The 15,924-nt window shown below is 38.7% G+C and overlaps 1 protein-coding gene across 1 annotated transcript in view; it reads right to left on the reverse strand.

Annotated features, from left to right (window-relative positions):
* The window catches only part of LOC135506533 (polypeptide N-acetylgalactosaminyltransferase-like 6), a 264,906-nt gene that overhangs the window by 198,488 nt on the left and 50,494 nt on the right, over window positions 1–15,924 (reverse strand). Inside the window, exon 3 of the mRNA XM_064925892.1 lies at window positions 2,308–2,416. Within this exon, the coding sequence (XP_064781964.1) occupies window positions 2,308–2,416 (109 nt within the window). The remainder of the gene's footprint in view (window positions 1–2,307; window positions 2,417–15,924) is intronic.

Here is a 15,924-nt window from a genome sequence, read left to right on the forward strand (position 1 = left end):
AGCCAAGCTCACAGGAGGGAGGCGAAAAACCAAGCAAATGAAATATTCCAATCCAGCACACCCACACATTAATGTTCAATAGTAATGGTTTTCCATTCCATCGCTTCACTCGGAAGGGGCTTGATTTTCGAAACAATGGCGGTTTAAAAAACTAAAGTAAAACATGGACAAAGTGCACTCACCCAATTTCCCTGCTGACAGAACATGTAAATGGATGCTTTTAAAAGGCATAATGGGATAGACAATATATAGAGAAAATCACTTAATTGGTTTAACACATGAATCATTCCTACATGCTGTACAATGGGGTTAGATTTTCCACAGCTTCCTGGTTGGGGGATGGTGGTGATTATGAGTGTATTATTCACAAAGAGTCTCAGACGAGGATCATTTTATCCTTTTAGATCATAAATAATAAGATGTCATGGACACGGGGGACCTGATCCTAGATCAGCACTCCTACTCTGAGACACTATTTGAATGCAGGCCCTGTTCTGTAATCACTAATCTACTCACAACAGAGATGGGCAAGAGGCTGACGTCTACTTGATTGAGAGATGCTCAACATTTAATTAACAGGCCCATCACAGTACAATGATGTTGATTACCAGCACTGCAGCTTTATAAGTGGTTAATACACATGCCTACAATTCATTATACAGAGCATTTGTATATGGACTGCTTTAGATTCGTAAGTGGTTAATGCATATAATAGACTACACTTTTCCCATCCGACATACACGAGAAAAACCGGGGGAAATGTATTACTCACCCCTGGGTTTCATGCACTGATGAGCTATAATCAGCTTGATTCATCCAAAATTAATAGAAAGCTTTTATCATGCTCGCCGCAAACGTACAATTGAGGCTCAACAGATGGTGTGGTACATATGTGGTGGAGGTCTGGTGGGACAATGACCATGCATCATGATCTGACCAGACGGGAGGTCAGAGAGGGCAACGTTCAGGATTTAGGCAGCCATATTGTAGGGTTACGTGATGTGACAGGTCTGCCACCCTAATGGCACCCTATTCCCTACATAGTGCACTACTTTCGAGGGCCCATAGGGGAATGTGGGAAATAGGGTGCCATTTAGGACAGAAGCCCTGTTTGACGTCTCTGTTGTAGTCTGGTAGCAATTCAACTTAGTCTAATCTGGCTAATGACTTTATTTAATACTCTGAAGTCTGCATGCATTAGAATTTACAGCCGAGTTCCGCAATTCCAGGAGCTGTAAAAGTGTTCTATTCTCCATTGTTGCCTGGTCATTAATACTGCCTCTGACATGTTTATCTACAGTTGACATGAACCCCTGACCGAAATAATATATTTCCTGTCTGGCATTGATGATTTATCCGGCTTGGCTTCAAATGTTTCCCAGCTCTGGGGTATGTTCCAAAACACACCTTATTCCCTATACCGTGCACTACCCAGAACTGGTCAAAAGTAGTGCACTATGTAGGAACTAAGGTTCCGTTTGGGATGTAGACTAGGTCTCTACCAGGATGGGGCTATTGAAATCTATCTGTTAAAATATTGAAGCTTTAACTGGCAATGTCACAGTGATTTAACTTTAAGGGGGCTTAGACTGAGAATACTTAAGTTTCAAATAGAGCTCTTTTTGACTGATGCTGTAACTGCACAGCGGCAGCAAGGAGACACAGATACTGTGTTTGGATTAGAGGAGGAACATTGGGTCTCTGCCTCTCTGCTCTTTACTTGACATGTATGTAATGATAGTGAATGGCAATAGAAATAGCTGGGTTATGTGTGGACACAATCATTTCTGGCCCGAACACCCCTCCCCCAGATACTTCTTGTTTGAATAGTGCATACTAATGGCTTGTCTATCAGTGACCTTTTCTAATTAATGTCAATCGGAATTGAGATCCTGGTACATGTACTCACTTAGCTAAGGGTTAGTCTTACCTCTACTTGGTGGAAACAGACAATCATTTGTTATTTTCTTTACATGTCTCAAATGGAAATGCATTTGTCCAGCATCTGGGTTCCCATTGCTCAAGAAGCAGAGCTAAAGCGAACATTATCAAATAGACCAATATGACTTAGAAAGTTACTGTCCAGTACCTACAGTACCTTAATAATACACTTACTGCCTTGGAAAACAATCTCCCGTTTACCTTCATGGAAACCATCACAGTAAATCATGATAAAGATAGACTTGGTTGAAGATCTTTATGTGGACATTCGTAACGTGATGTCTCAGCTTGCTTGCTGTGTGCAGAGTGAAAACTCTTTAGCTACAGGAGGTGTAGTGATTGTCTGTGGTTTCCTGTGAGACGTACCGACACGCAGTTCGTCTCTCCTGATGCTCTCGTTATCATGCCAGTCTCTCCTCCTCAAGCCGTCCGTCCAGGTGTAAATGTGTCCTTCGCTCAGCCCCAGCGAGAAGCCCTGAGAAAGAGGAGAGGGGGAAGAGGGTGGGGGACAATTCCATCATTCCATCATCACCCACTCCGAGAGATTAAACGCTGCGATTCAGTGTGAGCCTCAGCCGAACAGTAAAATAGAGAAAGGTAAAACAGCTACATTTTGATAGAGCGTTCAGCCCTGATAATTTAACTGACCATCATGTCTATTCATTCTCCCTTCACTCCATCAACAGTCGACCATGTGCTGATTCTAATATTTAAAAAAATAAATTCTATATGAATGACATTTGAATTCAACTGTCAAAAAAAACGTATGCATGAACGAGCTTGAAGTGACTTCAAATTGCTCTCTAAAGTGGTTCCCAGTGCAACAAAAGCTAGAAGTTGGTAATAATTCAGATATCCTAAGCTTTGTTCTGCTTTCTGTTTGCTTTCTGTGAATTTTGAAGGTTGTCTTGGAGGTTCAGAGAAATAATTGCCTTTAACCTGAACTTTAGCAGGGAGCTTGCTGCAAACACAAATACAGTCAATGTTTTATGCTGTACATTCATGGAATGACATTGAACACTGGTTACTTTAATAATGTTCACATACTGTTTTACAAACTTCATATGAATATACTGTATCCTAGTCAAGGCTCATCCTATATACAGGTGTTAGAATGGCCAAGTCAAAGTCCAGACCTGAATCCAATCGAGAATCTGTGGAAAGAACTGAAAACTGCTGTTCACAAATGCTCTCCATCCAACCTCACTGAGCTTGAGCTGTTTTGCAAGGAGGAATGGGAAAAAAATTCAGTCTCTCAATGTGCAAAACTGATAGAGACATACCCCAAGCGACTTACAGCTGTAATCGCAGCAAAAGGTGGCGCTACACACCCAATTTTTCAGTTTTTGATTTGTTAAAAATGTTTGAAATATCCAATAAATGTCGTTCCACTTCATGATTGTGTCCCACTTGTTGTTGATTCTTCACAAAAAAATACATTTTTATATCTTTATGTTTGAAGCCTGAAATGTGGCAAAAGGTCGCAAAGTTCAAGGGGGCCGAATACTTTCGCAAGGCACTGTAACTCCTGCTGTACAGTCGTGGCCAAAGGTTTTGAGAATGACACAAATATTAATTTTCACTGCTACCTCAGTTTGTATGATGGCAATTAGCATATGCACCAGAATGTTATGAAGAGTGATCAGATGAATTGCAATTAATTGCAAAGTCCCTCTTTGCCATGCAAATTAAATAAATCCCCCAAAAACATTTACACTGCATTTCAGCCCTGCCACAAAAGGACCAGCTGACATGTCAGTGATTCTCTCGTTAACACAGGTGTGAGTGTTGACGAGGACAAGGCTGGAGATCACTCTGTCATGCTGATTGAGTTTGAATAACAGACTGGAAGCTTCAAAAGGAGGATGGTGCTTGGAATCATTGTTTTTCCTCTGTCAAACATGGTTAAACGCAAGGAAAAACATACCGTCATCATTGCTTTGCACAAAAAGGGCTTCACAGGCAAGGATATTGCTGCCAGTAAGATTGCACCTAAATCAACCATTTATCGGATCATCACGAACTTCAAGGAGAGCGGTTCTGTTGTGAAGAAGGCTTCAGGGCACCCAAGAAAGTCCAGCAAGTGCCAAAGTGCCTAAAGTTGATTCAGCTGCGGGATCGGGAAACCAGATCTTGCTCAGGAATGGCAGCAGGCAGGTGTGAGTGCATGTGCACGCACAGTGAGGTGAAGACTTTTGGAGGATGGAACCAACACATCCTCCGAGAGCAACTTCTCCCAACCATCCAGAAACAGTTTGGCGATGAACAATGCCTTTTCCAGCATGATGGAGCACCTTGCCACAAGGCAAAAGTGATAACTATGTGGCTTGGGGAACTAAACATCGATATTTTGGGTCCATGGCCAGGAAACTCCACAGACCTTAATCCCATTGAGAACTTGTGGTCAAACCTCAAGAGGCGGGTGGACAAACAAAAGCCCATAAATTCTGACAAACTCCAAGCATTGATTATGCAAGAATGGGCTGCCATCAGTCAGGATGTGGCCCAGAAGTTAATTGACAGCATGCCAGGGCAGATTGCAGAGGTCTTGAAAAAGAAGGGCCAACACTGCAAATATTGACTCTTTGCATCAACTTCATGTAATTGTCAATAAAAGCCTTTGACACTTATGAAATGCTTGTAATTATACTTCAGTATTCCATAGTGACATCTGACAAAAATATCTACACTGAAGCAGCAAACTTTGTGGAAATGAATGTTTGTGTCATTCTCAAAACTTATGGCCCCGACTGTACACACCTGTTCTATTCATATAATTGTCTATAAAAGCCTTACTGTCTATACACACACCATTCACATACATTCAGTACCAGTCAAACGCTTGGACACTCCTATTGATTCAAGTGATTTTCTTTCTTTTTACTACTTTCTACATTGTAGAATAATAGTGAATATATCAAAACTATGAAATAACACATATGGAATCATGTAGTAACCAAAAAAGTGTTAAACAAATCAGAATGTATTTTATGTTTGAGAATCTTCAAAGTAGTCACCCTTTGCCTTGATGATAGCTTTACACACTATTGGAATTCTCTCAACCAGCTTCATGAGGTCGTCACCTGGAATGCATTTCAATTAACAGGTGTGCCTTGTTAAAAGTTACTTTGTTGAATTTCTTTCCTTCTTAATGCATTTGAGCTAATCAGTTGTGATGTGACAAGGTAGGGTTGGTACACAGAAGATTTGGTAAAAGACCAAGTCCATATTATGGCAAGAACAGCTCAAATAAGCAAAGAGAAATAACAGTCCATCATTACTTTAAAACATGAAGGTCAGTCAATATGGAACATTTGAAGAACTTTGTGCAGTCACAAACACCATCAAGCACTATGATGAAACTGGCTCTCATGAGGACCGCCACAGGAAAGGAAGACCCAGAGTTACCTCTGCTGCAGAGGATAAGTTCATTAGAGTCACCAGCTTCAGAAATTGCAGCCCAAATAAATGCTTCAAGTTACAGACACATCTATCTCAACATCAACTGTTCAGAGGAGACTGTGTGAATCAGGCCTTTATGGTCAAATTGCTGCAAAGAAACCACTACTAAAGGACACCAATAAGAAAATGAGACTTCTTGGGCCAAGAAACACGAGCAATAGACATTAGACCTGTGGAAATTTGTTCTTTGATTTGATGAGTCCAAATTTGAGATTTTTGGTTCCAACCACCGTGTGTTTGTGAGACGCCGAGTAGATGAATAGACGATCTCCGCATGTGTGGTTACCACCCCACCGTGAAGAATGGAGGAGGTTGTGTGATGGTGTGGGGGTGCGTTGCTGGTGACACTGTTTGTGATTGATTTAGAATTCAAAGCACACTTAACCAGCATGGCTACCACAGAATTCTGCAGTAATACGCCATCCCATCTGGTTTGCTGGGATTATCATTTGTTTTTCAACAAGACAATGACCCAACACACCTCTATTTGACCAAGAAGGACAGTGATGGAATGCTACATCAGATGACCTGGGCTTTACAATCACCCGACCTCAACCAAATTGAGATGGTTTGGGATGAGTTGGACCGCAGAGTGAAGAAAAAACAGCCAACAAGTGCTCAGCATATGTGGGAACTCCTTCAAGACTGTTGGAAAAGCATTCCAGGTGAAGCTGTTTGAGAGAATGCCAAGAGTGCAAAGCTGTCATCAAGGCAAAGGGTAGCTACTTTGAAGAATTAAAATGTAAATATATTTATTTAACACTTTTTTTTTGGTTACTACATGATTCCATGTGTGTTATTTCATAGTTTTGATGTCTTCACTATTATTCTACAATGTAGAAAAATAATAATAATAAAGAAATAATTATTTGCATTCCTGACTGACATTACTCAATCTGATATGTCTTAATTTCTTGTTCTTTTATTTTACTTTTGGGTCATGTGAGCATTGTTATTGTATTGCTCGATGTTGCTGCATTGGTGGAGCTAGAAACATACGCATTTTGCTGCATTGGCGATACCATCTGCAAAACTGTGTACATGACCAATAAACTTTGATTTTATTTGAAGTCATAACTGGAGGAGGAAGAAGAAGCTTTTATGAAATGCTACTTTTAAAAGCACCGTGGCGCAGATACGGCTTCGTAATCTCTCCTTCTCTCTCACTCTCTCACACACACACTCCCGATATGATAAATCTCAAAGGTGTGTATAATCATATTAGTCATCGCAGGGCAGGAAAAAAAATGTCCCTTCCTGGTTTGATGTCTTTTGAGGATTTAGTAGTCGTCGTTACGCCAAAGTGGCTCACTGCCAAGGCCTGAAAAAAATCTGTGCATTTACAGTGTCTTTTCTGATCATAGAAATGGGAGAGAAGAGGAACACTGCAATTACTCCATGGGGTATCTACCGAAAAAGACCCATTGACAAATGGGTTAAAGTGGACCATTATGTTTCCTGTCTGTTTCCAAAAGCTGCTAAAAAGTGGCCCTTCTGAGGCCCTGCATCATTTTATTTTTCAAGAGATGCTGAAGTATCATGGCATGTAGGTGGAAATGTGGTGATTGTGGTTCAAATGGACCCCTCACTAAATAGACCCCTCACAAATGGACCCCTATAGTGCCTTAGAAGAGCTAACTTATCAGCAGCTTTTGGAAACAGACAGGACACCAGAGTCATAACGATCCACTTTAACCCTTCCCATTTGTCAATGGGTCTTTTTTGTTCGATTCCCTGTGGAGTAATTGTGGTGTTTCTCTTCTCTCCCCAAGTAGCAGTGAGATAATGCCCTATGGGTAGCTGCATGTCTATTACGAGCAATTTGAGCTACAGGGCTTACAACTAGACCTTGGTTATGTTCAGTAGGGCACGCAGTAGTAAAATCTCTGCAGATAGTACTTCCCTGTTTCACGCCATTTCAAAATGTTTCCCCTCAACTGAACAAGACAATAGAGGCATTCTGTAATGCTATTATCTCATCTCAGAGATCCTGATAGCACATGCATATGTTAGCTCTGAGAACAAACACTCTCCTGAATGGTAAATCAACAGTCGTTCCTCATGAGAGTCGGAGTGGTTTACTGTTGGCTGAAGGCGATATGGCTGTGTTTACACAGGCAGCCCATTTGTGATCTTTTTCCACTAATTGGCTTTTTGACCAATCAAATCAGCTCTGAGAAAGATTGGATGTGAAAAGATCAGAATTGGCCTGCCTGTGTAAACGCAGGCCACGAGGCACACATCAAAATAAGGGATTTGGAGATAGAGGAACAATAGTAATTTAAAGAGACACACCGCAATGAATTTGTGTTTTGGATAACTTTAAAAAGCCATGTAGATATATGAAGAGAGCGATCATGATCATATCGGAGAATTTAAAATCTTGAATGAGGTGGTATTTTAGAGCTAATCAGCCTCTGCTGGACATATTTCAGTTACTTTACAGTTGGACGTGATCTAAAGTCTAACGGAGCATGTCTTTTTGAGACAGTTATTTCAGTCTCCTCACTTCACGAATCAGAGTTAAGAAGAATAGGGAAACAGTTGGATAATTGAAAATAAGCTCCAATGTAAAATGAAGCATGAGGTTGAAAAGTAAAATGTGTGTTTACTGCTTAGAGTTCCATCTGATAAACCTTGATGATGATGAAAAAACAAGGACAGTGTTGACTTCTAAAAGTCAACTGATGCTACTAATTAGCATAGGATACATTTCAGACTTTTCTTTCCTTTTTTTAGGTAATGTTGCCATGACAACTGTTCAATAAACGGAGGATACTTTATGAAGTCACTTCACCCACATGAGAGTGAAGGATACTACAGTTTATGTGAGGGATAACTGTGTCTGTTTTCACACATCCATGCCAGCTTGTTTTCAGTACAAATAATATATTCTCACTACTCAGGTAGAGGCAAAGAGGCTGATATCATTACAGTCACAACTGTGACCCTGCGAAACCCTGCACTTTGAGTAATTTACATCTCTCTCAAGCAGACATGGGACACAGCGCAAAATAATTGCCAAGCCAAGAGGTAAACCAAATCTTTAAAGGAGTGCAATTTTCATTTATATTGTCCAATAATTCCTATTTCATTGCCACCTGAAGACACTAGGTCCACGGCTGTTAAATGTCTAAATGACCCCAGGGTTTCACACACACGAAGACAGACAGGGAACTCATCTTCTGATCCACACCTCATAAAGGGCAGGTCAAGGGGTGTCGGAGCTGGCTACCAATATTTCATGACTTCTCCTTCTCAGACTCCCAGGCTTTGAAGGCTACGACACATACACACACACAAATGCGTGTGTGCATGCAAACACACACACACACACACACACACACACACACACACACACACACACACACACACACACACACACACACACGGCAAAGGAATGTTTTGAACAAAGCAGGCCGACGCCCTAAGCACTGTGCATCTGTTCATGCCCTTTCACCTATTGTGCTTTCACCTGCTTTAAATATTCTAATGTAGACTGTATAATGGGTATCTACACTATGTTTTTCTAGGTTCGTATCAGGTTAGGAATAACTCCAGAGTACAACGTTTTATTCTCTCCAGGTCTATCCAGAATAGAACATCAGTATGCATTGAGCTAGCGAATCGACCTAGCCTCTGAAAATCTGACGGGTGTTGTTTTCTGCAAAGAGGTTGAATTCTTGGTCAGGGTTGTTCTTGTTCAGGGTTGTCGTGGACTCATTGTGAACTGTGAGACTGTTCCTTTTGGTCTGGGTTTTGTCCTTCAATGTCCTTGCAGCACTGGCGGTGAGCCGCTTGACAAATACATCTGAAAGAAACACTACTTCAAGTTTAAGTTAGGTAGGAGGCTATTGATTAAGTACCTGCTTTAAAGGCTGATTCTTAAATACTTTCCCCCAACATTCCAAATCTTTTTCCGACACGCACGATACAGGAAGTTATTTTTCCAACCGTCTTCGGTAAGAGAACTTTGTGGGTAAACGCAAATGGTTCCTTTCCTCTATGCCCTATGTGTATTCAAACTAAAAACCTTGTGGAGAAATAAGCCCTAATGCTTTGAAAATATACACTTTTCCCACCAACCAATGCTGTAAGATAGCTAGACAGACAGACAGGCTGATCAATAAACAGCACAGTGACCTTGCCTCTGTAAATCTGACCTCAGCAGTGGATCAAGGCTTGACAGGTCCTGTGGGGGATGGCTCGAATCAAAATAAGAGGAAGACATACTACTCAGACCAGACTAACCCTGTCTTAGTGTACTCTCCATAGAGATACACACATCAATCTATCCATCTCCAGGGTACTCTCCCTCTCTCTAAACAGTCTCCTCTGCTTATTCTGTTCTGTTTTTTCTTCTCTCCACTCATCTGTTCCTTCTAATCCGGTACTGTACAGTGTACTCTTCCTCACTCTCTGAAACCAAAATGTTGTTTGGTTTTCCCTCTCCTCTCCTGTCCTGTACTTACTTATGTTAATCTGTTCTGTTCTGTTCATCTGTTCAGTTCATTTGTTTTGTTCATCTGTTCTGTTCTGTTCAGTTAATCTGTTCTATTCTGTCCTGTTCTGTTAATATGTCCTGTCCTGTTTTGTCCTGTTCTGTTAATCTGTTCTATTCTGTCCTGTTCTGTCCTCTACTGTTCTGTCCTGTTCTGTTCTGTCCTGTTCTGTTCTGTCCTGTTCTGTTCTGTCCTGTTCTGTTCATCTGTCCTGTTCTGTTCTGACCTATTCATCTGTTCTGTTCTGTCCTGTCCTGTTCATCGGTTCTGTTCTGTCCTGTTTTGTTCACCTTTCCTGTTCTGTCCTGTTCTGTCCATTTGTCCTGTTCTGTCCTGTTCTGTCCTGTCCTATTCATCTGTTCTGTTCTGTCCTGTTCTGTTCATCTGTTTTGTTCTGTCCTGTCCTATTCATCTGTTCTGTTCTGTTCTGTCCTGTCCTGTTCATCTGTTCTTTTCTTCTTTATTTTTCTTCTCCTTCACCTTGTCTGTTTGCTCTCCTCCTCCTCTCCTCCTCTCCTCCTCTCCTCCTCTCCTCCTCCTTATTCTGTGGTTCATCCACTCCCTTTCTGTTTTCTCTCTTCTCCTCCTTTCTACTCTTTCTCTTCTTCTTCCCTCTGTTCTTAGTGCCTGCTGAGACTGGCAGTCTGCTGGGCTGCGCTCCCTGCACATTGATTCCAGTAAATTTACCAATTACCGTACAGGCTCTGCCCAGACAGCTCGGGGTCTAGGGCCACAGACTCACTGCACAATGTGCTACTTAATTACACATGCTGAGAATGCTGCCCTCTCGCTCAGCAGAGGAACACGCAGGTATTGCAGGAGTTGTTTTATACCCTACATAACCTAACACACAGATTAATTTGGGAGTACTTTTAGGTCTCTGTATTCTAACAATGGGAAAGGTTCTTCATATAATGATGGCAGACGATGTGATTTTCAATAGATATCTGCAGTGATACTATAGAACTGACATTTAACAACCCATTTGTGAAGGTTGTTAGGTATTCTGACTTTCTCTGGTCACCAACTGTGACTCAGTAGTAATCTGTCTCTCCCTCTCTCATCATCACTACCAGTCCCATGTGGCGCTGCAAATTAATGTCTGTGTGGATTTTGGCATCCAGTTCTGTCTCTCGTCTCTTTCTCTTCCACTATGGATACTGTGTGACTCTGTGCCTACAGCCCCTTCCCTCTCTCTCCCTTTCCATTCCATGCCAGGAAAGAAATGAACATGGTAAGATATTTCACTCTCCCTATGCAAATGTTTGCTCATCAGAGTGCGGTTAAGACCCTGGTGGCGGCCGGTCGAGGTCGCTCTGCTCTCTCTGGAGGGAGAGAGGTTATGAAGTTTTCACTGGCACATATTTATGAGAGAGAGGGAGAGAGCGAGATAGAGAGAGGGAGTGAGAGTGAGAGAGACAGAGAGAAGTAAAAATCCCCCACCAAACTGCTCCAGCTCCCAACATCTAGGCTGGCTGGGGTTCTCAGTGGCACATACTTCACTTAGCATCATGGGCTAATTTATTCTCTGATGTTTGTTACACTGAATGACTGCCACTACTAGAAGCCTATATAGTCATCAGCTGTGACGGTCTTAGAATTTGAGGTTACGGTAATTGGTCAGGCAATATACACGGTCACCAAAATAACCGTTCAGGGTTAAACAAGACATTACACTTCGTTATTATCAAGTAATTTCCTTATTATTCAGGTTATTACTCACAAATATTAATCAACAAATGAAGAAATGCCAAGTTGGAGTGGATCTGTCGCATTTTCGTATTAACACAACATTAATGGAGTCACCATAAAGATATATGCCAACCCTGTCCTTGTCTGTTGGCTTTTCTGCATATAATCCTAATTCAACACACACACAAAACCATTAATTCAAACGAAGTCCGATGGGTTTTCTACCACTTTTCCCCGAATAGCTGCATAAGCGGTCATTCGATGGCATTGGGATATGTTCTTCAAAGAGAGGATGCCATAATTTGAGAAATAATGTAGCCGAAGAAAATAAGCCTTTTACGAGATTAAATCATGAAAGGAGCATTTGACTGTTATTAAAGAGATGGAGTTCAGACAGGCTACTTTAGGAAGCGTTCTGAGTGGACATATAGGCCTATAGAGAGAATTAGTGAACTCACACACACACACACCCCTGTAAAAGAACCCGTCAATCAAAGCCACCAGCGAATGTCTTATTCTGTAAAAGAGCAAATATTTCTCCTTTCCTTAAAACGTATTTACAAACCTAGGCCTACCTTTTGATTTCACGTAAGTAGGCTATAAGATAATGAACTGACAAGGAAAGTGTAACGATCATTGTTGGAAGGATTGGACCAAGGTGCAGCGTGGAAGGTGTTCATCATGTTTATTCATGAGAACCAGCAACAAAACAAAAGGCTACAATACAAAAACAAGATCCCACACACAACAGGTGGAAAAAAGGCTGCCTAAATATGATCCCCGATCAGAGACAACGATAGACTGCCTCTGATCGGGAACCATTCTAGGCAACCTAGAAATGAAAAACTAGAATACCCACACTAGTCACACCCTGACCTAACCAAATAGAGAAATAAAAGGATCTCTAAGCTCAGGGCGTGACAGAAAGTATGAAGGGGACAGCTATGCTATAGTATGAAGATGAAATTGACAATCATTCAAATATAAATAAATACACACAACAGATCCATAGCCTATTTCTCAGCAATGCTGATTATTGAGGGATTGAGGAGCTATTATAATACTGTGAGGAACTATTATAATAATGTGAGGAATTATTATAATAATGTGAGGAACTATTATAATACTGTGAGGAACTATTATAATACTGTGAGGAACTATTACAATACTTTGAAGAACTATTATAATAATGTGAGGAACTATTATAATACTGTGAGGAACTATTACAATACTGTGAAGAAGTATTATAATAATGTGAGGAACTATTATAATACTGTGAGGAACTATTATAATAATGTGAGGAACTATTATAATACTGTGAGGAACTATTATAATACTGTGAGGAACTATTATAATACTGTGAGGAACTATTATAATACTGTGAGGAACTATTATAATACTGTGAGGAACTATTATAATACTGTGAGGAAGTATTATAATACTGTGAGGAACTATTATAATACTGTGAGGAACTATTATAATACTGTGAGGAACTATTATAATACTGTGAGGAACTATTATAATACTGTGAGGAACTATTATAATACTGTGAGGAACTATTATAATACTGTGAGGAACTATTATAATACTGTGAGGAACTATTATAATACTGTGAGGAACTATTATAATACTGTGAGGAACTATTATAATACTGTGAGGAACTATTATAATACTGTGAGGAACTATTATAATACTGTGAGGAACTATTATAATACTGTGAGGAACTATTACAATACTGTGAGGAACTATTATAATACTGTGAGGACTATTATAATAATGTGAGGAACTATTATAATACTGTGAGGAACTATTATAATACTGTGAGGAACTATTATAATACTGTGAGGAACTATTATAATAATGTGAGGAACTATTATAATACTGTGAGGAACTATTATAATACTGTGAGGAACTATTATAATACTGTGAGGAACTATTATAATACTGTGAGGACTATTATAATACTGTGAGGAACTATTACAATACTGTGAGGAACTATTACAATACTGTGAGGAACTATTATAATAATGTGAGGAACTATTATAATACTGTGAGGAACTATTACAATACTGTGAGGAACTATTATAATACTGTGAGGAACTATTATAATACTGTGAGGAACTATTACAATACTGTGAGGAACTATTATAATACTGTGAGGAACTATTATAATAATGTGAGGAACTATTATAATACTGTGAGGAACTAATATAATACTGTGAGGAACTATTATAATACTGTGAGGAACTATTATAATACTGTGAGGAACTATTATAATAATGTGAGGAACTATTATAATACTGTGAGGAACTATTATAATACTGTGAGGAACTATTATAATACTGTGAGGACTATTATAATACTGTGAGGAACTATTACAATACTGTGAGGAACTATTATAATAATTTGAGGAACTATTATAATACTGTGAGGAACTATTACAATACTGTGAGGAACTATTATAATACTGTGAGGAACTATTATAATACTGTGAGGAACTATTACAATACTGTGAGGAACTATTATAATACTGTGAGGAACTATTATATACTGTGAGGAACTATTATAATACTGTGAGGAACTATTATAATACTGTGAGGAACTATTATAATACTGTGAGGAACTATTATAATACTGTGAGGAACTATTATAATAATGTGAGGAACTATTATAATACTGTGAGGACTATTATAATACTGTGAGGAACTATTATAATACTGTGAGGAACTATTATAATACTGTGAGGAACTATTATAATACTGTAAGGAACTATTATAATACTGTGAGGAACTATTATAATACTGTGAGGACTATTATAATACTGTGAGGAACTATTATAATACTGTGAGGAACTATTATAATAATGTAAGGAACTATTATAATAATGTGAGGAACTATTATAATACTGTAAGGAACTATTACATACTGGAGGAACTATTATAATACTAGCTATTACAATACTGTGAGGAACTATTACAATACTGTGAGGAACTATTATAATAATTTTTTGGAACTATTATAATACAGGAACTATTACAATACTGTGAGGAACTATTATAATACTGTGAGGAACTATTATAATAAAGAACTATTACAATACTGTGAGGAACTATTATAATACTGTGAAGAACTATTATAATACTGAGGAATATTATAATACTGTGAGGAACTATTACAAGCAATTGAACTATTATAATACTGTGAGGAACTATTACAAGACTGCTGAGGAACTATTATAATACTGTGAGGAACTATTATAATACTGTGAGGGAACTATTATAATACTGTGAGGAACTATTACAATACTGTGAGGAACTATTATAATACTGTATATTACAATACTGTGAGGAACTAATGTGAGTCTATTATAATAAAGTAGACAAGCTATTATAATACTGTGAGGACTATTAGAGAGACATCAGGGAATTATAATACTGTGTTATTACAATACATGGAGGAACTATTATATACTGTCCCAGTCCATTACAGCCATACTGTGAGGAACTATTATAATACTGTGAAGAACTATTACAATACTGTGAGAACTATTAAATACTGTGAGGAACTATTATAATAATGTGAGGAACTATTATAATACTGTGAGGAACTATTATAATACTGTGAGGAACTATTACAATACTGTGAGGAACTTGTATAATAATTTGAGAAACTATTATAATACTTTGTATTACAATACTGTGAGGAACTATTATAATACTGTGAGGAACTATTATAATACTGTAAGGAACTATTACAATACTGAGGAACTATTATAATACTGTGTGGAACTATTACAATACTGTGAGAACTATTACAATTGTGAAGAACTATTACTGGTTATAGTCACAGCCCTGTACTATATTATAATAATGTGAGGAACTATTACAATACTGTGAGAACTATTACTGTGAATTACAAACTGGAAACTATTACCACTTTTATTATAATACTGTGAGGAACTATTTATACCTGGGGAACTTTATAATAAAGCAACTATTAGGAAAATGTACTATTATAATACTTGGCTGTATTACTGTGAGGAACTATTAAAATACTGTGAGGAACTATTACAATACTGTTAGGAACTATTATAATACTGTAAGGAACTATTAAAACTGTGAGGAACTATTATAATACTGTGAGGAACTATTATAATACTGTCCCTTCCTGTGAGGAACTATTATAATACAGGAGTAACTATTATAATACTGTAAGGAACTATTATAATACTGTGAGGAACTATTATAATACTGTGAGGAACTATTATAATATTGAGGAACTTTATCAATACTGTGAGGAACTATTACAATACTGTGAGGAACTATTA

The sequence above is a fragment of the Oncorhynchus masou genome, chromosome 20 (assembly GCF_036934945.1).
Source record: "Oncorhynchus masou masou isolate Uvic2021 chromosome 20, UVic_Omas_1.1, whole genome shotgun sequence".
NCBI classification, from domain to species: Eukaryota; Metazoa; Chordata; class Actinopteri; order Salmoniformes; family Salmonidae; genus Oncorhynchus; species Oncorhynchus masou.